At 37.5% G+C, this 23,723-nt stretch overlaps 1 protein-coding gene across 2 annotated transcripts; it reads right to left on the reverse strand.

The window, feature by feature from the left end:
* On the reverse strand, window positions 10,428-20,029 carry LUM (lumican). Of its 2 annotated transcripts, none has more exons than XM_018047618.1 (3): window positions 19,932-20,029; window positions 14,272-15,165; window positions 10,428-11,289 (listed from the first exon to the last, which is right to left on the reverse strand). In XM_018047618.1, the coding sequence occupies exons 2-3, from the start codon at window positions 15,143-15,145 to the stop codon at window positions 11,135-11,137; spliced, it is 1,029 nt and encodes a 342-aa protein (XP_017903107.1). In that variant the 5' UTR covers window positions 15,146-15,165; window positions 19,932-20,029; the 3' UTR covers window positions 10,428-11,134. The 2 variants fall into 2 exon arrangements, with proteins under 2 accessions (XP_017903107.1, XP_005679869.1); XM_005679812.3 differs by lacking the exon at window positions 19,932-20,029 and adding an exon at window positions 17,588-17,906.

Below are 23,723 nucleotides of genomic sequence, written 5' to 3' on the forward strand. Positions count from 1 at the left end.
AATAGTATGGACTGGTCATTTGAATTAAGGAAAGACTGAGGCAGGAGATAGATGGGCCCTGGGCCGAACAGTTCCTCCCCTGTGGACAGAAATTCCTTAAGAGCAGAAACTCTATTAAAGCAGGATGATGGGAGGAGGCTGGGCCCTGCCCAGGTAAGAGATAAAAGACCACACATTCCTCATTCTCAGGGTTAAGGAGACCTTCCTGACTACGCATGCACAGAAGGGCTCCTTGGAGATCAAGAAGAGTCGCGGCGTCATCCCATGATAAATCCTGTGCACTACTCATAGGCCTCTTTACTAGAATCCGTTTTGGCTAAGAGACAAACACGCTCACATGGGAGGTTCCTGGGAAACACTAAATATGGACTCAGGACAAGGCAAATAGAAATAGTTTGTCAAAGGAAAACCCGGAAGAAATGCCCCATAAAAGTGATTCAAACTGCCAGGAGGGTAACTCAGTGACTCTGAGCCTGCCCATGTATCTATCCACACACACTGTACTCTTTTCCTCCTAGTAAACGCTTTGTTTCACTGCTTTCTGTCTTTGTGGGCATTCATTTCTACAGAGTCGAAGAACCAGGGGCTGGTTGCTGAGCTCTGGGCTAGTGGCTCCGCCTTGGTGTTCTCACCATCCCAACCTGACTTCAATACCAGGAACTGAAGCCCTGCTTCAGGCTGCAGCAGGGGCCATGAGAGATCTAGAGGAACTGATTTGTTTGTATCTACAAAACTGAGCAACCCATTTCTTCTCAAGAGTATAAGAACTGAGACAAGCCTATGGGTTACTTTCTATCTGCGTTTTCCTTCTCAGTTCCTCTGAGCAGCCTTCAGGGAGGATAAGACTCCTGGAGACTGAATGGACAGTCTGGAAACCATAAGCTGCAGAGAGACAGCAAAGGGGATAACGACCCAGGATGAGCCAGAGTCTACCTTTACCTGCTTTGCAGGCTGGCACATGTCTAGCCCTGCTTCCTGCAATTACCTGGGTTGCCTGTGTCTCTGGTTCCTTCTCATCAAGGGGAACAATAAATGGGAAGAATACTGAGATAGTCAAGTTACCTGGAAATCCCAAAGTCTAGCTCTGTAGCCTTGAATCAGTTAAAAATAACAAAATCTTCCAGCTCCAAAGAACGCAGTGTCATCTATTCCAGTCTTCTTGATTTAGGTATGAAGATAACAAAGATCAAAGAAGTAATCACCCAACCAGATACTTAGTGGCATAACCATAACTACAACCCATTCCCACTGAGTGTTTTTTCTGCTGTATTAAACCTCCTACTTAGCCAGGAAACTTTGTTTCATTTTCTTCCTTTCAAAAATGGGTGTGAATATCTACTGAATAGTTCATAGTCTTTTGGATGAGACTGATCTGTGTTTAAACCTCAGCTGCAGATTTCACCATCTGTATGAAACTTGGCTAGTTAATATAAATTTCCTGAGCCTCCAATTCCTGGTGTGTAAAATAAGGACAAGATTTACGTCATGGAAATCTTATGAGATTTAAAGAAGGAAATTATATGAGGGTTTTAAGTAACACTATTAATGATTTTTTAAAGTAGCCTATTTGGGTTGAAAACAAATTGAATCATGTATTTTATCAATGCTGTTTATGTTTGTTGCCATAGCTTATATTCTTACATTATATTGTTTTTGGTGAAGAAAAGTAGAAGGAGGTGAAGGGGAGGAGGAAGAGGAAGGAAGGAGGAGTGAGGATGGAGAAAGGAGGAAGGAGGAGTGAGGATGGAGAAAGGAGGAAGGAGAGGAAGAAGAAGAAAAAGAAGACTTTCCTGGTGGCACAGTGGATGAGAATCTGCCTGGCAGTGCAGAAGACACGGGTTCGATCCCTGGTCTGGAAGATTCCACATGCCATGGAGCAACTAAGCTCATGTACCACAAATACTGAGCCTGTGCTCTAGGGCCTGTGAGCTGCAACTACTGAGCTTTTTGTGCTGCAGTTACCGAAACCCACCCACCCTAGAGTCCGCACACGGAAACCACTGAAGCACATGGGCCTGGAGTCTGCTCCGCAACAGGGGAAGTCACCGTGATAAGAAGCCCTTGCACCTTAACGTAGAGTAGCTTCCACACCCTGCAACTAGAGAAAGCCTTCGTATAGCACAGCCAAAAACATTAAATAAGTAAATAATAATAACAAAGGAAAGAAAAAGAAGAAGAAGAGGAGGGGCAAGAGAGAGAGGAGAGAGCCACAGCTTTCATTCCAAGAGAATAATCAAAGCTTCCGGCTTTGTCCTCACTCTAAACTTGAGGTGGAAAAGGTACAAGTGAGAGAGGATTCTTTTATCAGAAGTTAAACATTCTCATTCTCTCAAAGAGGGAGATCTTGGACACATGCTATTGGAATTTGTGCATTTAATACTTCAGTTCAGCAGTTGCTAGATGGGTTTACTTGAGAAACAAAGAAAGCATTTTACTTTTGCAGTAAAAGAATATTTGGAACCTGGCTGACTGCTGCCCGATACTTTATCTCTGAAGAGAGAATTAGAAACCCTTTGGGGAAAAGTACAAAAATGAAAGACTTCTCTGGTACTGAGTGTTGTGACATCTATCATGGTTACAAAAAAGACTGAAGTCTGTCTCCAGTTGCTTTACCAAGGTCTAAGTGAAATCGAATTCCACTTGTTTCTCATGTCTGGGGAAGGATAAAGAAAGACTAGAGATAAAGGTGAACTTAGAGTGGTCGCCCTGTTTGAAACTGAGAATATTTTAAAATATTCCTATTACAAAAAGATAAGCTAAAATTGCTATAGAGTTACTTTCTGGCATTCATTTGGCTTACTTTTAAGGTTTTGTTTGTTTGTTTGTTTGTTTACAGTATTACCTTTTTAGCTATTATAAAATTGTGGAATAAGATAGAGGGAAAATGCAACCCTAGAACAGCTAAAACAATGCTAGTAATAGTCAAGGAAACCCCAATCTTAGCAATAGCTGAAAGAGCAATGCAAATGGTGCTAACTAGGAGTTAGAGGTAGTTCTCAAGATTATAGTAGTCAAGAAACTCTCCCCCAAGGGTTTTTCAAAGTACGTATCTGGAAAATAATTTAAGTGGGCACATCAGCTTCTGAGTGTGGTGATTTATTTGCATTGATGGCAATCTTTCCTGCTAAAATTTGGATGTTTATTCGCCAGGCAATATTTCTCACTGAAATGATCTAAATTGTTATATCTAAGCCATGATCAAAAAGTTTGGCAAATGACATTCGATTTCCAGTTCTTTTAATTTTAAAATAATCTTTTTTAAAGCAAGTCTTGGTTAAGAATTTGGACAATGTCTTGACATTTTCAAAGCTAAGACATTTGAACACCTATTCATACATCCAAATAGCCATGAAGTCATAGTACTTTTAATTTCCATCTTAGACAAATAAAGGTCATTATTTTCTTAGACCAATGAATTTTTAGTAATAAACCTAGAATGAAGATGATTGTACTCAGGATTAAAGGCCATTAAAATAATCTGAAATGGAATCTCCATCCTAGAATTTTCTGGGAAAATGCCAAAAACTAGAAAAAAGAAGTCAGATGGAATTTTTTTTTTTTTTTTTTTTGGCCAGTGAGTTGACAAAATGAAAAAGTGATTGCAAAATCTTGGAAAGCTTTAGTCTTACTAACTAAAGAGAAGAAAAGCCATGTTCCTATCAACAAAATGCTCAGGCCCCATAAAAATGGTCCCAATTTTCAGACTGTGTATTTGTGTGGGGAATAGAATTACTTTAAAAGAATTAACACTGGCCAAGTGTAATTAGCAGAACAAATGGTCTCTCCAGTCCTCTTCTTCATCTTTTAACAGCAATATTTTAAACTGAATTGATGTAGAATAAGAATCTATATAATACCCAAAGGAGAAAAAAATACCAGGTAATCTCTGAATAGGTTATTTTAAGCCAAGGAATCTACTAGTTTATGAGGGACTTTAGAGTGAAAGTTTCTTTGGGTATTACCCAGCCCAAATCTTTCAGCAATGTTTTGACCCTTGAAGCAAAGAAACTCACACTAGAACTAACTCTGGAAACCTGATAGGAACAGTACTAGGAGTGGTTGAAAATATAGGCTCTGGACCTTCAAATATGGTTATTCTGAGGTACTAGGGATTAGTATTTCACCATATGAATATTTGGAGGGACCCAAAGTGAAGAGGAACTAAAAAGCCTCTTGATGAAAGTGAAAGAGAGTGAAAAAGTTGGCTTAAAGCTCAACATTCAGAAAACTAAGATCATGGCATCTGGTCCCATCACTTCATGGGAAAAAGATGGGGAAATGGTGGAAATAGTGTCAGACTTTTATTTTTGGGGGCTCCAAAATCACTGCAGGTGGTGATTGCAGCCATGAAATTAAAAGATGCTTACTCCTTGGGAGGAAAGTTATGACCAACCTAGACAGCATATTAAAAAGCAGAGACCTTAGTCAACAAAGGTCTGTCTAGTCAAGGCTATGGTTTTTCCAGTGGTCATATATGGATGTGAGAGTTGGACTATGAAGAAAGCTGAGCACCGAAGAATTGATGCTTTTGAACTGTGGTGTTGGAGAAGACTCTTGAGAGTCCCTTGGACAGCAAGGAGATCCAACCAGTCCATTCTAAAGGAGATCAGCCCTGAGTGTTCATTGGAAGGACTGATGCTGAAGCTGAAACTCCAATACTTTGGCCACAACATGAGAAGAGCTGACTCATTGGAAAAGACCCTGATGCTGGGAGGGATTGGGGGCAGGAGGAGAAGGGGCACGACAGTGGATGAGATGGTTGGATGGCATCACCAACTCAATGGACATGGGTTTGAGTGAACTCTGGGAGTTGGTGATGGACAGGGAGGCCTAGTGTGCTGCAATTCATGGGGTCGCAAAGAGTCAGACACGACTGAGCGACTGAGCTGAACTGAACTGAACTGAATTCAACCCATAGCAGAAGAGAGGGAGCTGAAAGATTAGTTAGAAACACTTCAGTTGTTCAGGCCAGATCAACTGAAGCTTGCATTGTGTTCTTATTCACTCAGCCATGTCTGACTCTTTGAAACCCTATGGACTGTAGCCCACCAGGCTCCTCTGTCCGTGGGGATTCTCCAGGCAAGAATACTGGAGTGGGTTGCCATGCCCTCCTCCAAGGGATCTTCCCGACCCAGGGATCAAACCCAGGTCTCCCGCATTGCAGGCAGATTCTTTTATTGACTGAACCACCAGGAAAGATTGCAGTAGGGAGATAGAAGTGGAGATGGGAAGAAATGGAGAGATTTGGTATGTACTTTGGTGGCTTATTCATTAGAAATTTCTGATGAACTGAATGTGAAGTATAAGACTAAGAGAAGAAGAAAGGATGCTCTCTAGTTTGCAGTCTTGAGAAATCTCTAGATATCGTTTATTATCCTAGCAAATTAGTTTAACTCTTTGTTCCTCAGTTTCTTCACTGTAATTTTATGATATATCAAATATGTAGGAATGTTGAGAGGATAAAATCTAAGATATAAAATATGTATTAGGTTCAGTTCAGTCAGTTCAGTCACTCAGTCATGTCCAACTCTTTGTGATCCCATGGAATACAAAGCACGCCAGGCCTCCTTGTCCATCACCATCTCCCAGAGTTTACTCAAACTCGTGTCCATTGAGTTGGTGATGCCATCCAACCATCTCATCCTCTGTTGTCCCCTTCTCCTTCTGCCTTCAATCTTTCCCAGCATCAGGGTCTTTTCAAATTGTCTTTCATACAATACTATCTAATGGTATGTATTAGATATATTTGGTATATATAATGGTATATATTAGATATATAATGGTATATATAATATATACCATTAAATATTATTGTATGAAGAAACTCCATAGTTTTTTCCAAGTAGCTTTACCAATTTACATTCCCACTGCACAAGTATTCCAACTTCCCAGCATCCTCAATGACTTTTTTTTCCTGTTGTTTTGAAAATGAATGACCATCCTAATACTGAAGTAGTATCTCATTGAGGTTTTCTTTTGTATTTCTCTACTGACTAGTGATGTTGAGCATCTTTTAGTGTGATTATTGGTTATTTGCATGTCTTCATTGATGAAATGTCTATTATTTCAACCATTATTTTAATTAGACTATTTGGAGATTTGTTGTTGTCACTGCTGAGTTGTAGAAGTTCCTATTGTATTCTGGATGTTAACTTCTAATCAAATATGTGATTGGCAGTTATTTTATTCCATTCCATAGGTTGCCTTTTCACTCTGCTGCTTGTTTCTTTAGACATTCAAAAGCTTTTCAGTTAGATGTAGTCCTTTTGATCTATGTTTTAATTTTGATGTCTGCAATTTTTTTTTCATAATCAAAAATCATTGCTGAACCTAATTGCCTTGAAACTTTCCCCCTGTTTTTCCTAGGAGTTTAACAGTTCTATATTTTATATTTAGATCTTTAATCCGTTTTGAGTAAAGTCTTATGTATGGTATAAGATATGAGTACAGCTTCATTCTTTAGCATGTTAATATTCAGTTTTTGTTCTTTTTTTCCTAGCAAACTTTTCTGAAGAGGTTGTTTCTTCCCCCCATTGTACAGTCTTGGCACCCTTGTCAAAAACCATTTAGCCATTAGTGCAAGGGCTTATTTCTGGGCTGTCCATTCTGTTCAGTTGGGCTGTACATCTACTTTTATGCTAGTGAAGTGTAGTTTTAACTACACCTACACAGTAGAAGTGGAAAGCAGGGATTAACAAAGTGAAATAAAGATACATGGGACCTCACTCATTTTATATTGTCTAAATTTCTATTTTTCCTTCCATGTGTTGCAGTTCAGTTTTTTTATACCTTTTTAGGAAACACAATCTACTGAATGCATGAGTGAGTGAACAAATATATCCAGCAAGATATTTTAAAACAATCATTTCTGTCTATTTCATGTACTTATTGCATGTCTCGGAGAAGGCAATGACACCCCACTCCAGTACTCTTGCCTGGAAAATCCCATGGGCAGAGGAACCTGGTAGGCTGCAGTCCATGGGGTCGCTAAGAATCAGACACAACTGAGCGACTTCACTTTCACTTTTCACTTTCATGCATTGGAGAAGGACATGGCAACCCACTCCAGTGTTCTTGCCTGGAGAATCCCAGGGACGGGGGAGCCTGGTGGGCTGCCGTCTGTGGGGTCACACAGAGTCAGACACGACTGAAGCGACTTAGCAGCAGCAGCAGCAGAGCATGTCTGGGTTTCCCAGGTGGAGCTAGTGGTAAAGCCAGTGCAAGAGACTTAAGAGATGCTGGTTTGATCTCTGGGTTGGGAAGGTCCCCTAAAGGAAGCCATGGCAACCCACTCCAGTATTCTTGCTTGGAGAATCGCATGGACAGAGGAGGCTTGTGGGCTACAGTTCACAGAGACTCAAAGAGTCAGATGCAACTTTAGTAACTGAGCCTGCATGCATAGCATGTCTACCTTAAATTTGATAACATTGTTATTTTATATACGTATTTAGTTCCTGGTAGTAAAGTTCCTTTAGAGTTCACTTTAACTCAAATGATCATTTACTTTTACTTGTGAGAACAATGTTAAAAAAGTTTACATGATTGTTGCAAAATTCAACCAAAGAAAAAAATCTAAGGCCATCATTATGATAAAATTACAGCTCTACAAAAAACCGGAACCCAAACCTTAAAAGATCACAAGGAAAAAAAATTCATAGTCCTTTATAAAACCAGTCTTTTAAACTCTCTAGTATTCTGAAAACAGCTATTACCAGTAGAAGAACTTTTAACTAAGAAATCAACATTCCTCTGGCTCATTTAGCGGTCTATCTTCCATCTGTATTTTTGTACTTATTAGGGCACGATAATTCCTCACAAACCTCAAAACCCCAGTACATCATAGTTCTCTTTCACCATAAAGGCACGACTTAGCATTGATTTTCAAATGGAGATGTTGAAGGACTTTTCTCATTTTCCTTACCCCCAGTCCCCTCGTACCCGCCCTATTTACAGTCTATCATTAATTCTCCAACGAATCAGTCTTAGTAAAAAATAATAATTCACATGCATAATTGCTTTAATCCACGCATAGGGTTGTTTATCCAGAAGGAGACAAAATCAGAATCACTTTTGTTAGTGAGATAGTCAAGGAAGTTCTTGTTTTAAATTCACCCTGTTTTGACCATTTCCCCTAAGTACCTTCTTCCTCTAGGCACCTTCCTGAACATTTAATCAAACTAAACTGTAAGCCGTCTCTCTTGCTAAATACCTTTGCTTAGAGAGAAAGGAGCACAGGCAGGAAAGAAATATCTATGAAGCCACTCGAGTTAGTTTTGAGTCAGAAGTGATGTACATTATGTTCATTAAATTACAATTTTTATTCCTTGCTCACAGATGAGGGCTTAAATAAATTAAAATACAAAAAAAATAATATGTTACTCATGTATGTATGCTGCAAATGACATGCTTTCTTCTATTTTGCTTCCCTAGAGAGGATGTTTCTTCTTTTCAACTGTTTTGGGTTTCAATGACTGGATCACACTAACTCAGTGTTTTTAAAGATGTGTATTGCTGACCACTAGTATAAGAATCCTTATGCTCCTTAAAAATGTGGAATCCTATGTTGCATGACTTACCAGGTCTGCATATCTGGGGCACTGTGCTGGTAATCTGCATTTAGAAAAACATCTGAACATGCTGATTATACACTTGAGATGTTGGAAAGCATTACAGAAACTGGTGTGGGAGCTGAGGAAGGGAAGAGAGAAGAGCAAATGAAGAGTCTCCAATATCTTTTCCTCCCTAAGGCTGTCACAATGCATGAAAGAGCAAACAGTATCTTCCCTCCTCCAGCTCTGCCCTGGAGAGATGGGGTTTGGCCTCTAGAAAGGGGAGGAGCCTGTCCCCAAACAGGGTCTAACTAGTCCTCAGATGCTTCTACTAGAAATGTCACTTCATGTTTAATTTGTCCTTGTCAACCACTTTAAGAATTACATAATATATCTGTCTCTGGGTTGGGAAGATACCCTGGAGAAGGAAATGGCAACCCACTCTGGTATTCTTGCTTGGAGAAGAATTCTTGCTGGCTACAGTCCATGGGGCTGCAAAGAATCTTCCAGGACTTAGCTACTAAACAACAAAACAATATTCATGTCATACATCAGTCTGCCAGATAATGATAGTTGATAATGGTCCTTTGATGATAAGCCATTTTACCAGAAGATAGAGTTCTCTAAAAATGTTCTATTAAAACGTATTAATACTTTAGAGAAATGTTGCCTTTGTTTTAGACTCCTTTGAGACTATGTATGTGCTTCTCCATGGATGAGTGATCTTTGATTGCACATTTGGCTCCAAACATATGCTTTATTGTTAACTAGGTAAGGTAGAAGTTATAAGTTATATGCCTTATGGTTCCCCATTGTATAGAAACATGGATATCCTTTTCTGCATTATAAACTCTTAACTTTATGTTACAAATATATTGGTTTCAAGATAAATTGATCTATTAAATCTCATATTCATAAACATTTATATATATTCAACATTTTCAGTCCTGGGAGTGATTGGCCATTTTTGCTTACAACCAATCTTATAGCTGCTTTTTATTTAATAGAGTATTACTGTGTATAAATCACAGTAATACATAAAGTTATCTTTTGTTATGTTAATAAGTGATTTTGGAAAGCACTTAGGTAACCTAAGTGGGGGGAAGGAGGAACTGGTTGCTAAGAGACCCAAAAACATCCTGAGAGAGTCTGAACTTTCAGTCCTTCCCCCTCACCTCCTGGGAAGGCAGAGGTGCTAGAGACTGAGTTCAACTGCCAATGCCCAGTGACTATGAAATGAAGCCTGCCTAAAAACCCAAAAGGACAAAATAGGAACAGCTTTCTGATTGGTGAACCTGTGGAAATTTGGAGAGAGAGGCCTATGCTTGGAGAAGGCATGAAAGCTTAGCACCCTGTCCCCATACCTTGCCTTGCACCTCTTCTATCTAGCTGTTCCTGAATTGTACCATTTTATATTAAATGAATAATCTAGTGAGTAAAGAGCTTTCCTGTTCTGTGAGCCACTCTAGCATATTCCTCAAGTCTAGAAGAGGGTCTTGGGAACCTCTGATTTATAGCCAGTTGGTCAGAAGATGTAACAACTTGGGCTTTCAATTGGCATATGAGTGGGGAGGGAAGGCAGTCCTGTAGGACTGAACCTTTAGCCTGGACAATCTGACCCCATCTTTAGGCACATGGTGTCAGAACTGAGTTGTATTATAGGACACACCTGGGATTTGTACACTTTCAAGTACATATTGTAAGATGTATTTAAAGACTCTTTACAAGTGGATGCTCTAAGCAGATAATCTAATTAATGAAAAATTCTATTTAACATAAGCAAAATATTTCAGGCTAGAGATTTTTTAAATTCTAATCTATCATTTTATCTATTTTTACTGGAGAGATATGAATTTCACAAGAAATCAAACACAGTGATGCCATTTGCTATGTTTTATTTTGCTATTGGCTTGTTAAACATAACATGCAAATAATCAAAAAGAAACATACACATGACTTAGGGTGAAACATAATTCTAGAAAAGAAAAGTTTCATTAGGTAAGTATATATATATTCTTAACACTAAAAATACTGCTGTAAGTATATGTAGTTTCACAAATTTTGTCTAGTATTTTGAAGAATCATTGGTCTCAAAATTTACCATCTATTTTTTCAGCTAAACAAATTTGAACATTGAAATGTGAACATTTGAGCACTGAGATAATTTACTTCAGGACTGTAGACATCCATATGCATGCAATCCATGCTTTTTGGCACATTAAGTTAAGATTTAGAAATTTTAAAACTTGACTGACTTTCATGAAACCAGTAAAAAGCCTTTCACATCATTTGACAGTAGAGATGTAAAAAACACTAAATTTACAAATAAAGCATTAAGTTTCTTGTCAAGGTGTGTGTGTGTGTGTGTGTGTGTGTCTGTGCTTCTGATGAAATAGGCCTGCCTTTCATCTTCTCTTTTAAAAAAGTAGTAAAATGTTTACAAAACATTTTCCCTTAGAATTAGAAATTTATGAAAGTAATAAACAGCAACAAAAAATGAATACTATAAAAACTGACACACAAATAAACATAACCATAAACTGCTGTTCCAGGCTACACCTCAATGTAATTGGACTCAGTAGACATTAATTAACAGTGATCTCATTCGCGACACGTAGACATTCATACATATCAGGTGGCAGACTAGTTTGGGTGATGTGATTGCCATCCAAACGCAAATGTTTGATCTTGGAGTAGGATAGGGGTCCCAGGATCTTACAGAAGCTCTTCACATCAAACTCTGGAAAATTAGAGTGAAACATTTCAATCATTTCTTTCAATACATGAGCTTGAAACCATCCTTTAAAAAAAAGGGAAAATCTTTAAGACTATAATAATATCCAATAGCACTTCTTCCCACTTATTTGATGTATCTTTGAATTTAGAACTATTAAAGGAATATTTCAGACTTCCAAAGCCCAATAATATTTAGTAAAGAATACCTATGGTTAAGTCAGAAGATTCAATTAATGTTTGAAGGAACAGAACTTAAGTTCTTAATGAAACATCTTTTTTAGTATTATTTGAGTTCTTGATTTAGAAATACTTTATTATAGAAAGGCATGCAGTGAGCCTATCATGTTATCTAAGCATTATTTTGAAATATTAAGTCGAGCCTGAGGAAATCTAAGATGGGGTGCTGTAACATGAACAGTCTCAGCAGAGTAAGGATTTTGAGTTTTTGCATCTTAAAAAGAGTTAAATAGATGAACTCTAGAGAGTTTTCCAACAACCATACTTCATGACAAAGATTCAAAACTCCAAAGCAAAAACCAAATCATGGAATATCCACCATCTCAGTCCATGTCCTTTTCTGCTGGGGTCAAAGAGTTGCTACAAATGAACATCTGAGTTAGTCTTTAATGGGCACCAAGATGGTTGCTAGATAGCGTGACCCGTGTATGTACATTGAAACTGCCTATGGTGGCACAAATCTATTTCAGAGTAACCTTATGCTGGCCCTTTATCTTGTTATTTTTCTTTCATTTTTCAACTCTAGCTAACAAGGACTTCAGCTGAACTCCAAACACACTGCAGTCTTTCCCTCTAAGATGTTGTCTTAAATTACTCATCTGTCAAATGCCAGGGATTTTGCTTCCAGTACTGCCTCTGAGAAAGTATGGAACAATGTAAAAAACAAGGGTCTAGGCCTATATTAGTTTTCTGTTTCTGCCATTTACCTTCTGAAACATTTATCCCATTCTAAGTATAGCATATCTATCACACTGTGTGGCATGAAGGTTTCATCAACTACGGTATGTAGAGCACTTCACACAGTGCTAGCACATTACTATGTACTGAAGTTATTGGTGTCCTTTTTTCCCCTCTTTTCTAAATTGCTTTATACTAGGAGGATCTGTGACTAGTCTAATGCTTAAAGTTGCAAGTTTGAAAAATAAGAAATCATTTTTGACTGTACATTTCCTAATATAAGAAAAGCATTAAGGAACTCTCTTTATCTTCCAATGTGGGCAACTGGTATGTGTAAATATTATGCAGCAAGATAAACTAAGTTGAAGACACACAGGCAAAGTCACATGACAAGAATCCCTGAAATGTGTATACCTAAGTGTCAAAGATAAGGAAGGGAGAAAACGTAACTATTCACTTGCAAATGACTAAACGTGCTGGGCACTGGAATTTCAGTCTCAGCTTGGCACTGAGAGGCTGCTGGCATTTCTCTCTTGGTCCATCTGTCACATCTCCTACACTGGCTCTTTGTTTTTTACTCATACAATGAAAACGAATTTTTCCACCTTCGAATGCCCTTGCATTTATATCTTTCTCCTTTCTTGTCTCAGAGTAGGAAGTAGTCTTTCTCCTGCTAACCTCCACCCACCAAATCTAATGGGTTTCTTCAGCCCTCAACCATCTTAAATTCCATTAGCATTTTGGCTTGTCTGAGTATCCTTTTTCCTGACCACAAAAGTTTATAATGTGGGACCATATATTGCCACATAGTGAATTTTCCCCTGGAAACAACTCTAAGGGTTTAGCTCTAATAGCTTGACTGTATTGCATGACAGGCAAGCTTTCCAGATGCAAGAAAGAAGATGTGGCATTGCAGAGCTGGCAGTCATGATTTCCTTCATGAGAACACCCCAACTCTACTAGGAGTTACATGAAACTGTTGCAGACTTATAAAGTAGCATATTAATAAGGCACAATGCAATTTTTTCTGATAGGAGTGTCAATATCCTTAGCCAGCAGGACAAGGGGACCAAGTTTTATAATATACACATGTTCAATTCCAATAGATTATTTTGCACATAGAATTATTTGCTGTGTGAATCAGTGTTTCCCACCTGAGTTTTCATTTTAAAAATTTCATCTGTGAATTATAGGTTTTTTCTTCTGCCAACTTCCATTAAAAAATAAGGTTAATATTGGTGAATAGTCAATTTACAATCTAAATCTTCATAGCTTAAATTGAAATATGTGCCAGGAGGTCAGGAGAGTACATAAACAGCCCGAGTGGATCAGGTCAAACTCCTACCCAGCAGATCAATGAAAAACAAACTACAGAAGTAAGAGAAAGGAAGGAGAAATGATGGGAAAATCAAATGAGGTGAAGCGTTGTATATAAGAAGAAGGGGCTCTGTAATTCTAGTAAACTATATTCCAAACACTTATCATAGTCCTCCTTAAACTTTCTCACAGTCCTCCTAAGAACACTGTGAAGACTACACACCCCAACCACACCAGGGAAAACAGAGATAGATGGTGGTCATGAAAGTACAGCAACATGTTGAGCCCCAAGTAAAGATGTCAGAGGAGACCACGAGTGTACGCAGGCTGCTCTGGGGACAAGCAGGAGAGAGATGTCACAGTCTCTGATGTCTGTGTTCCCTCTGGTCTTGGCTTCCCCCTTAGCTATGTCTTGTCAAGAAACGAACGCACATACAAATTGAAATCATGAAGGAGGCAAACAATAACAGATGAAAATCAAGGGTTAACACAGCAGAAATAATTAGCCCAGAATATTAAATCTGAAGAAATGAGTGTTTAAATTCTATATGACCTTAATGATTTCTTATCTGGGCACTCCAAAGAAAAGCCAGATAATGGATAAACAGCTAAGCTAGAATTCTATATTGTAGAGAAATATTTTGTTGGCTTTTTTTTTTTTAACTGGAGCCAATTTAATATTTGTGTCACACAACTTAGGCATTTAAAACCTTGAGGAAGTATCAATCAATCATGGGCACAGTTTTCTACTTACTTTCAAGTTCATTGACCTCCAGGTAATAGTTTTCAAGGTTTTCATTGACCGTCGGTATGCTTTTCAGCTTATTATAGGAGAGATCCAGCTCCAACAAAGATGATACATTAAAAGAATTTCCAGGGACTCCACTATCAGCCAGTTCATTATGAGACAAACGCAGATACTGCAATGCACTGAAACGCTTGAAATACTCGTCAGGGATGTTGCTAATCTTGTTGTTGTCTAAGTAAAGAGTTAGAAGAGACACTGGGAGACCAGAAGGTAGTTTGGTTATCTGATTGAAGCTCAAGTCGAGGTATTCGAGTGACTTCAGACCTTTCAAAGCAGCTGAAACAGCATCCTCTTTCAGCTGATTGTGCTGAAGGTGGATAAAGGTCAGGTTAACCAGTCCATCAAAGGAGCCAAGCTTAGAGATCTTGTTGTGAGTGAGCTGCAGGTCCACCAGAGACTTGGGAAGTGGGCCCACAGATTCTGTCAGATTGTTGTAATTTATGTGCAGCTTCTTCAGTTGCTTCAGTTTAGAGAAAACCCTTCCTTTTATCTTGGAATTTTCTAGAAGGTTGTGGTCGAGAATGAGCCACTGCAGATCAGTTACGTTTTCAAAGGCCTTCTCATCAATGTGGTCAATCTGGTTATTCCTAAGGTAAAGGTACTTGATTCCAGGAGGCACCATTGGCACGCTCTTCAGTTTCAGCTCATCGCAGTACATGGCTGTGGGATAGCTTTCAGGGCAGTTACATTCTGGTGCACAGTTTGGTGATGACCTCCCATATATTGATTGGGGGAAATCGTAATAATCATAGTAATCAGGATAGGTGCTGCTGGCACCGCCAATTAATGCCAAGAGGAGAGGAAACACACCTAGATTCATTTTGGCAAATGCTTTGAATCCTAAATAAAGTGAAAATATGTATTATAAAATAGTATTCTTTCAGGAAAAGTATACTAAGAAGAAAGAAAATGCATTCGACAATGCAAATTTTATTATTTTAGAGTGCTTTTTTACTGCACTAATGATGTCTGTTAATTTGCTTTGAAGTATTAGGATAAGGATGTAAATTTACAATGTGTGGGGAAGGGAACAGATTCCAGGACAGATTGCATACACTGGCGCCCCCTTCTGGGCGAGCTAGGCCTAATTGTTCCAGTCAACCTCTCTCCAGGTCCTTTTCTTAATTACATGGATTCCTGCAAGAGGTTCTGGGAGGGGCCCTTTAACCACCATGTTAGAACGCAGCTTCAGAATACCTTCAAAACCAGAAGAAACAAAAGGAAGAAGACAGTTGTAAACTGGACCCTCTACCCCAGCATCCAACAGCATTAAAATATCTCATTAAAAAGATCCTTCCTGAGAACATGGGCAATCTGTGATTTTGTCTGGAAGAACATTGTTCTTATGTGTGTCTGCTGGGGGTGGTTGGGGGGCGGTGATGGTGGTAGTAGTGGTAGGGTGCTGGGGAGGGTGGAAAATTCTTTTAGAACTATCTTTATTGTTGACTCTGAAGAGAGGAAACAGACTTCTTAAGTGGGGGTGTGTGCATATTATGTCAACTTTTATCTAACATTCTATACTTTTAAGCACATTACAAAACTCTGTTTGAAAATTAGTATTCAGTATATTAGTTTCCGTAAAATTATTGTTTGTTAATCAAGGAAATGTCACGAAATCTAGACAGCTTTAAACCTAGAAAGAGATCTAACTGGTAGAGAATGATATTCTTTTCAAAGTTTTGAATGAAAGCTTTTCTTTCTCTCAGTCACTCACACTTTGTCTGCCTTCTTCATGTTAAAATTTGAGAAGGTAGGGTTTGCTTATCTGGGTTTTAGCACTCGCACTGAATGAAGATGGAAGAGAGTGGGAACTAAGGAAGGCCTGCATTAAACACTGAGCATTAAGAGCCATGTAGGAAAGGATCAGTTTGGGAATATACACTGAAAACAATTTGTATCAGTGATCTTCACATGTACCTATTGCTAAGGATCAGTGAAGCACATTTCAATTGCTTGGGAAGTAAAGGGTCAGCAATGTAGGTAAAGGAAAATCGGATATAAGAGCTGGGCTTTTGTAGAATGAAGAGTTATAGCTGAGCAATTGGTCACTCTGGGAGGGAAATTGTTTCTGTGAGGCAGCATCCACATTTCAATGGATACCATAAAATAAAATCTCTTCCTGTGAGAAACAAGGTACAAGCTTTTGGATCTAGGTAGTTTAGGACAAGCAGGATTTTCTGCTCTCAGGAATTTTAAACATCTTTGCTTTAACTTGGAATTATAAAATACTTAATTTTAGCAGATGAAACACTCGAAAAGATTGTTAGGATCACTCTCATAACAGACATAATGTAACATGTAGCCAGACTCTTAGTAAATTATTCCCTAAGATTGTGATGGAGTCATTAAATTTAGTTGACAGGACTTGGCCATGAGAACAATTACATAGTGCTAATGTAATTGTAGGATTCTTTATAAATTACAGTATATTAATGTTGTAAAGATTTGTCTTACTTTATTAATAAGTCCAAATTATTTTAATTCAGTATACACTAAAATAGACATGGGAACTATAATGTGAGTATTGAATAGTAATGAAAAATGCTTCCATATTTTTTGGCAGAGTCAAAACAAGGGCTCTGAATTCAAAGAGAGTTTGTAACCATATAATGACTCCATTATGAAGCAAAAACACACTTTACTTTCCCCTAGTTTTTTTCAAATACCTGTGGCTATGAAGAAAAGGCTCTTTTCCAAAGAGTAAATCATGTTTCCCAGAATTTCTTTAAAACATGTTCCTGTTTCTTAAGACATACATCCACAACCCAAATCTTTAAAATTAACAAAATAGAATTAAGTAATCCTTTTGTTCAGGTTTTATAACAGCATGAAGTGTTTACAGCAAATCATAACAAATTATAACAACATACCAGTTGCAAAATATTTTGAATATTGATTGAAATGGCTTCCTTTGTTCCAAATTAAGTTCTAACAAAACTAACATATAGAACTATTTAGCATAAAATAGCAAACATTTTAAATGCCATACTGTTTCACTGTGTCTACTTTCTAGTGAAATCTTGAAACTTTTTATAACATCCTTTGCTAAGTAGGGCATTATAGACTATATAAAATGTATCTCAAATTCATAAATCATGGAAAGTATATTCTGCAAGATGTGAAAGTAAATGCTCAAAACTGGATTTGCTGTTGAATAGCAATTGGCAAAGTTGCTCTGGAATTTTTTTTTTCTGTTCTCATTACAATAAACACTGTCCCAAACCATCAGCATCCCCAGTGCTATAGTTAAAACAGCACTTACCTTACTGTCTCGACCCTGCTTTCGTTAATTCTTAAAGCAGATGCACTATGGACAAGAATCCACCAATATATGCTGTAAACTCTGTCAGACGGAACTGGCTGCCAGATTCTTAGTGATACAAGAGCTGAGGTGGGGGGGGTGGGGGGAAACCCAGCCCAGTCACGCCAGTCTCTGAATGGAGTTATGTCATTGTGGGGATCTTGTGGTGTGGCATGCAAACACTCTCTAACGAGGTGCAGGTGGACTCGGTGAGCAAGGCCAGCCCAGCTCACTCCCTATGGAGTAACAGAGAGATGCGTGCTAAACCCGCCCAAATAACCTAGCTTTTAACCCCAAATGGAGTCCTGCTGCAAATGAGGCATCTACAGTGAGAATGTTTCTCTTACAAAGCCCTTTGCTTCTATAGCTGTGACAACAATTAAATGCAGTTCTCTCAGCCAGCTATCATGTTCCTCTAAAGGTCACGTAAATCATCAACTGAATAAACCATTTCAGGAAAATGTAAATGAGAAGACTCAGAAGAATTGAATCCTTTTTGCTCATTACTCTTGAAATTTATACTTACTTGGATCAACTTAATTTTTGGCCAAAAGAGAAACTTACATTAGTTTCTAAAATATTAAAATGCTTCATTTATACTTTGATACAAGTGATAAGTATCAACATTTCCAGTTTGCTTATGTTAAGCAGACTCATTTTATGCTCTTCAGGTCTGGAACCAATCAGTAATATTCTGCCTGTTTCTTATTTTGTGGATTTAATTTAGGAATTCATCCAAAACCTTACTTGGGAATAGTATTCTATAGCTTATTGCCAAAAAACATAAAAGAAGATGAAAAAAATAAATGTATACTAAAGATATCACAAAGTAATCATTTTTCACTGTCATTGCATGATAGCAATTTTTTTTTTTTCCAAAACTGAAAGTTATGCTAAGTTGCATTCTCCCAAAGGCCTGGTTTAACATATGTTTCCTTATCATTTCCTGATGCAGGCTTCTAGAAAATGAGGATCTACTCAATTCCTTGTCTATTTCATTTTGTGATTGTATCAGCTTTGTAGCTTTTTTATATGATTTTTTCCATCCAAATTTTTCATTTTCTTATGTTTATAGGAATTCTTAGAATCAGATACTTTAAGTTGCCACCTTGTAAGATTTTCCCTTTTAAGATAAATATGTGACTTTTTGAAAATTATGAGACTTTTGAAAATTAATTTGATCTCCGTGATCACATTAGTGTAAATGCCTCATTTTTGTCAGAGAACAGTTTAAAAACACAACAATCTTCTTTGAAGTAACTAATACAATTGTAAAGTAATTCGTAGCATAATGTTTTAAGAAAATTTTAGAAAGACCTCTGTTTTACATTGGTCTTCACCAGTAGTTCAGCAGTAAAGAATCTGTCTGCAGTGCAGGAAATGCTGGTTGATCCCAGGGTCAGAAAGATCCCCTGGAGAAAGAAATGGCAACCCATTCCAGTATTCCTGCCTCGGAAATTCCATGGACTGTGGCGTTCTTGGTGGGCTTGGGTCTGTCCATGGGGTCAGACAGGACTAAGCCCCTAAACAACACCAACAAACCCAGTGTTACAATAGAGGACATAAATAAACTTAGAAGAACTCAAGAAAAAAAAGGGTTATATTGATCAGTCATATATCATTAACTGTCTCATTGCAAGAAGATAGCTAAAACAATTCTAAGCATTAATTTTTTGTGTGTCAACTTCTATAACCTGCAATTTTGTTTGAAAAATTCCAGCTATATATTCCAAGGATTTTTCTTTTGAGCAATAATGTGTTGTCTGTAACAGAGAAAGTGCATTAAGTTGAATTTAGCTTATTGTGAAGCTGATATTATCTATATACCTTTTCTATAAAATTAGTTCTGTGAGGCCAATAATTGGATACTATTGCACATTTTAAAGCATATTTCTTAGGCTTATTAGAAAGAAATGAAATTAATATTTGTGGTGTATCTAACTTATTCCATGCTTTATTTTCACAATGTTCACATATTTCTAAAGTTTAAATTTCATGCTTTAAAATCCATACAAATATTATTATCAAGTTTTCAGAGAAGTAAAAATGGAACTCAGAAGGTCTAAATAATTCACTGAAAGTCACCTAACAAGTAAGTGGAAAAACAAAATCATGAGCACCTTCACCCTCTGGAAAGAGGGTGGACAGGATGGAGCTAGGAAAAGGTATTTAATCAGTTTAAAATATTTTCTAGGCAACATTATTAACAATTGAGAAAATGCATAAATATTAGCCAGGCAAAAGTTTTTAAAAGGCACAAGGTTAGCTAAGCAATACTTTCTCTCTTTGTACTTGACATACTCACATTCTCCCATATGCACACATTAGACCTCCTGGGTGAGGTTTGAGCTTTCCAACTCGGTGAATGGAAATTAGGTCCTTTGTGGTAATGGATGTGGGAGATTTCATCAGAATCTCTGTTAAAACGATTGAGTCGCCACGTCAGCCTATCAGCTGGACTCTCTCTGTTACTTGAGACCAGCAAGGGGGGTGAAGAACATCATTATTGTTTCACCCACCTGATTCCGAATGGCCTCCCATGGAGGCCCAGAGGGTAAAGTGTCTGCCTGCAATGCGGGAGACCCGGGTTAGATCCCTAAGTTGGGAAGATCCCCTGGAGAAGGAAATGGAGACCCACTGCAGTACTCTTGCCTGGAAAATTCCATGGATGGAGGAGCCTGGCAGGCTACAGTCCATGGGGTTGCAAAGAGTCAGACACTGCTGAGCGACTAACACATTGCTATTCATAGAGTCATAGAACCACAGATTTGGAATGAATCTCAGATACCCTTTAAAGGATGAGTTCTATGAAACCAGTTCCCCAAGTTCTGCAGCTGGATCTTTTTCTTCTCATGTGAAGAGCTAAACTAACATGGTACCAGTACTCCACCCAAAGAACTGCAACACTGTTTTCCCTTTGTGTAGGATGGATGGCCTGACTTCCCTGGTAGCTCAGTGAAAGAATCCGCCTGCAATGAGGGAGACCTGGGTTCGATTCCTGGGTTGAGAAGATATCCTGGAGAAGGGAATGGCTACCCACTCCCGTATTCCTGCCTGAAGAGTCCCACAGACAGAGGAACCTGGTGGACTACAGTCCATGGGGTCGCAAAGAATCGCACAGGACAGAGCAATAAGCGCAGCACAGGATGAATGGCATCTTATGTTTCCCAGGGCTCCATCTAGGCAGTAAGATATGACTGTGCATCAGTGATGTGAGGTCATCTCAGAGCACAGAAGAAGATGAAATCCAGTGACAACTCCCTGCTAATAGAGGAGAAAGTTCTATTTTTACCATTTTATACACTGAGATTTCAAACTCAGCTCTCTTCTTATCTCTCATAAAAGTTGTTTGTTTTAGCATGTTTAGAAAATGCAGAGGAAAATAAGAATTTTAACATGGTTAGAGAATAGTTTTAAGGGAAAAAAGTAAAAATATATATTCTAGCCCAGAGATTACTATATTATTTTGGTGTTTTTTCTTAAGGTGTGAGTGTGTACACACACAAACCAACAGACATTGATTTTCACAAAAATATTTCAACATTACACTTATAGTTTTGCAGTGTTTTCCACATGAAAGTAAGTTGTGGGTATTTTTGTATATTATTAAATATTATTATCTAATGTCATTTTAACTAACTGCATTAAATTTTATTATATAGATGTATCATAATGTAGTTGTTATTTTTTAATATTACAATGAACACTTGCTCTCTCGTATATTTTGTAAAGCACTGTCTCCTGCATTGAAATTTCTTTCACCAAATTGATTGTACCTAATCTGTCTATTCTGCTTATCTCGATAGACACATTTTAAATGAAAATGCCATTTTAGTAGGTAATGTTTTCAAATCAGAAAATAAAGAAATGGATTTCAGTTTTTTTCTCCCCTCAGGTCAATCTTTTTACTGTTCTTAACTTTAGCATTTCTTATGAGCCACAGATGGAGAAGCGAATGGCAACCCACTCCAGGATTCTTGCCTGGAGAATCCCGTGGACAGAGAAGCCTGACAGACTATAGTCCATGAGGTCACAAAGAGTTGGACACGACTGAGCAACTTACACACACGCGAGCCATGGAACTATCTTCATTTTCAGAGTCCTTACACATGGGTGTGTATTTTTAAACTCATTCTACAACTGCTTCCATTTCTCTTGCATCTTACATGAAAAATATTTTTAGAATTATCAATAATAAGGATTATTGTATTTTTGCATTAAATAGTTTACATTGTAAAAATAATATACATGAATGGTATAACATGCTGAAACATTTAATAACATACCAGGATATAATATAAGGTTAAATGTAAAATAACCTCTTACCCAACTGACTTTCCAATTGCACTCCCCAGAAGTAATCATTGTTTTCGATCTTTATTACTTGAGGTATTTCAGACATGTTCTATATACCCAACAGAATTTCATTTCTCTATTTCTTTCTCTTTCCCTTTTATCCCTTGTGTTTTGCACTTTTCATCTAGATTACTTATTTTATCTAACTAATCTATATATCTCTGCCTCATGTTATATATAGTTACAGAACACACTATTGTATCAATTACTTGTGTTTTTGCTCAGTGGTGAGTTTCCAGTGCTTTCAATGTTTGCTCTTTGTTGTTTGCACAGTTTAATCATTATGACGCAATATGTGGATCAAGTTTTGTGCATTAGTGCAATTTAGCTTTAGGAAAATTCCAAAAGTGAAATTTCTGATGGGAAGTGTGTGCACATTTTAACACTTTACAGCTATCATCTAGTTATTGGTCTGATTATCACTGCCATCAACGGTATATGAGAATGTATTTTCACCAATCATTCATGAAGTGTGGATATAATCAAGTGTAACATTTCTGTAATCTCACTGTTCAAGCATTATTTATTAAATGATATTTGGTAGTTATAGTCTCCTCTCTTTATTCCTTAAGATAATAATAGTGAATTCATTATGTAACATAAATAATATTTTAATTAAAACCCCATATTTTCCAAAATATACATAGTGAAAGGGGAGGAATTTTATTTTTGTAAAATGTTTAATAAATGGGTTGGTAGGCAAGAGCTGGGGTCTTATAGCTCCTTCTTTATTCAATCTGTTGTGATATGTTGCTATGCTTAATGCATATGAAGAAAATCTTGTCTCAGATATTAACCTAAGAAAATAAGTATATTAATAGTTTAATAGTTTTTTAAAGATAATATCAAATATTCATCTTTAATGAACATCAAACCTCAAAAATGTTTGAAAGGTTTTTAAAACCTTTAAAGCCTTAAAAACTTTTACGCTTTTAAAAAGGTTCATTGTAATGTAAAACCTGAAATCATATCAAAGAACATTTTTTTTACACTGGTTTCTAAAATTCAAGGCTTTAGTCTGCAAATTTAGAAATAGCAGATGATGCTTAACAGCATCAAAACAAACAACCCAATCAAAAAATGGACAGTAGATTTAAATAGATATTTCTTCAAAGAAGACACACAGATGTCCAAGAGGCAGCTGAAAGATGGTCAGCATCACTAATCATTAGAGAAATGCAAATCAAAACTACAATGAGATAATACCTAACAACAGAGATTAGCCATCATCAAAAAGTCTACAAACAGTAAATGCTAGAAAGAGTGTAGAGAAAAGAAAACCCTCCTACACTGTTGGTTGGAATGTAAATTGATACAGCCACTATGGAGAACAGTATGGAGGTTCCTTAAGAAACTAAATAGAGCAATCCCATACCTGGACATATATTCAGAGAAAAACATGGTTCAAAAGGACAATTCACCCCACTGCTCACTGCAATGCATTTTACAGTAACCAAGACATGGAAGCAACTTAAATGTCCATTGACGTAGGAATAGACAAGGAAGATGGGATATGTGTGTACATATATATACACACACATATGTATATATACACTCACAGTGAAATATTACTCAGCCATTACATGGAATTGGAGAAGGAAATGGCAGCCTACTCCAGTATTCTTCCCTGGAAAATTCCATGGATAGAGGAGCCTGGTGGGCTACAGTCTTTGGAATGGCAAAGAGTTGGCCGTGACTGAGCGATTGAGCATGTTAAAAAGAATGAAATAATGCCATTTCC

The sequence above is a fragment of the Capra hircus genome, chromosome 5 (genome assembly GCF_001704415.2).
Source record: "Capra hircus breed San Clemente chromosome 5, ASM170441v1, whole genome shotgun sequence".
In the NCBI taxonomy this organism is placed as follows: Eukaryota; Metazoa; Chordata; class Mammalia; order Artiodactyla; family Bovidae; genus Capra; species Capra hircus.

Coding starts and splice junctions, on each gene's coding strand:
- LUM (XM_018047618.1), bottom strand. CDS start 15,145: ATGAATCTAGGTGTGTTTCCTCTCCTCTTGGCATTAATTGGCGGTGCC. Junction 11,290..14,271: donor GGAGGTCAATGAACTTGAAA/GTAAGTAGAAAA, acceptor CTAATTTTCCAG/AGTTTGATGTGAAGAGCTTC.